The sequence below is a fragment of the Aplysia californica genome, unplaced genomic scaffold (genome assembly GCF_000002075.1).
Source record: "Aplysia californica isolate F4 #8 unplaced genomic scaffold, AplCal3.0 scaffold00637, whole genome shotgun sequence".
Taxonomy (NCBI): Eukaryota; Metazoa; Mollusca; class Gastropoda; order Aplysiida; family Aplysiidae; genus Aplysia; species Aplysia californica.
In genome coordinates, this window is record NW_004797907.1 from 57718 (window position 1) to 59106 (window position 1389).

At 51.6% G+C, this 1389-nt stretch overlaps 1 protein-coding gene across 1 annotated transcript in view; it reads left to right on the forward strand.

Moving 5' to 3' along the window:
• LOC101858358 (sulfite oxidase) overlaps window positions 1-1069 on the forward strand; it is a gene marked incomplete at its 3' end in the record, with an annotated part of 9904 nt that extends 8835 nt beyond the window's left edge. Inside the window, 1 exon segment of the mRNA XM_013087780.2 lies at window positions 339-1069. Within this exon segment, the coding sequence (XP_012943234.1) occupies window positions 339-1069 (731 nt within the window).
• Between the last annotated feature and the right edge of the window lie 320 nt (window positions 1070-1389).

Below are 1389 nucleotides of genomic sequence, written 5' to 3' on the forward strand. Positions count from 1 at the left end.
TCTCTCTCTCTCTCTCTCTCTCTCTCTGTATATCTTTCTCTCAATGATCTTGTGTGTGCTGGTTTTAAGTGGTAGCATTCTTTCTGTGTGTTATTCAGTATTTTTCAGTCTTTTTGAAGAATTTTTGGGTAGTTGGTGGGTGCTCTGGTGTAGTTTGCCTCTTCTTTTCTATCAAACATCTATCACCCTCTTCTCCCCTCCTTCTTTTTTGTATTTTGTTACTCTCTTGTAACACCTCTAATCTTCGTCACTTATATGACCTTATCGTGTTGCAAGTGCCGTAAAACTCTTACTAAAACAAAGATGCATTTTTGTGACTTTTGCCTCACCACCCTCAGGTCTGGGTCTGGCTGGGAAGCTGCTCACCGAGCGCAGAAACAGACGTCATCACAATGGTGGTGGGATCACAGCAACGACCTTGCTCAGAGACCTGGTCCCGGTGGCGTCTGTCTCCGCGGCGGAGAGCGCCCCCCAGCCCGGCGTGCTGCGGAAAGATCTCCCGACGTACAGCGCCGCTGAGGTGGCGTCTCACAACAGCCGGGAGACGGGCATCTGGGTGACCTTCCAGAACGGAGTCTACGACATCACGGAGTACGTTCTGCAGCACCCGGGCGGCAAGAAGATCCTGATGGCGTCGGGGAAGTCGATGGAACCGTTCTGGAACGTCTACTCCGTGCACAAGAACGACGAGGTCTACGAGATACTCGAGTCTCTGCGCATCGGGAATATCGTTGAAGTCGCGACGAAGAAGGAAGCGGGGGCGACTGACGACCCGTACCGCAACGATCCCGAACGCTCGCCGCTGCTCATCCCCAGCTCGAAGAAACCGTTCAACGCGGAGCCGCCCCAGCAGATGCTGGTCGACCGCTTCCTCACGCCCAACCATCTGTTCTTTGTGCGCAACCACCTTCCCGTTCCGTCCGTAGAGCCGAAGGATTACCGGCTGGACGTGAGTCTGGACTCGGGGAGCAAGTCGTTCACCTACGACGACCTCAAGTCCAAGTTCGACAAGCGCTCGGTGGTGGCCGTCACGCAGTGTGCGGGGAACAGGCGCTCTGAGATGGTCAAGGTCAGTTGTCGGTATATCAGGGATGTCAAATCTCCGGTTTTTCCAGCTTTTTCCATTTTTTCCCTACACTTGCAAAGGAAAAGGTAGTGGTATGAGAAATGTTTTTGTTTGCTCCTTGAAAGATTTGACAAGGTTGGTTGTAGGTCAGGGGTCATGCTCCGTTCCTTTTTTCAGGTTTAAAAAAAAAATCATTTGGCATCCCTGGTTGACCAGCTGGTGTCTCGGTCAAAAATAATCATAATAGATAGCATCTGTATCGCGCAAATCCCCGCTCAACCGCAGCTCTATGCGCTTCACAATCTATACTATTACCCCAGCAG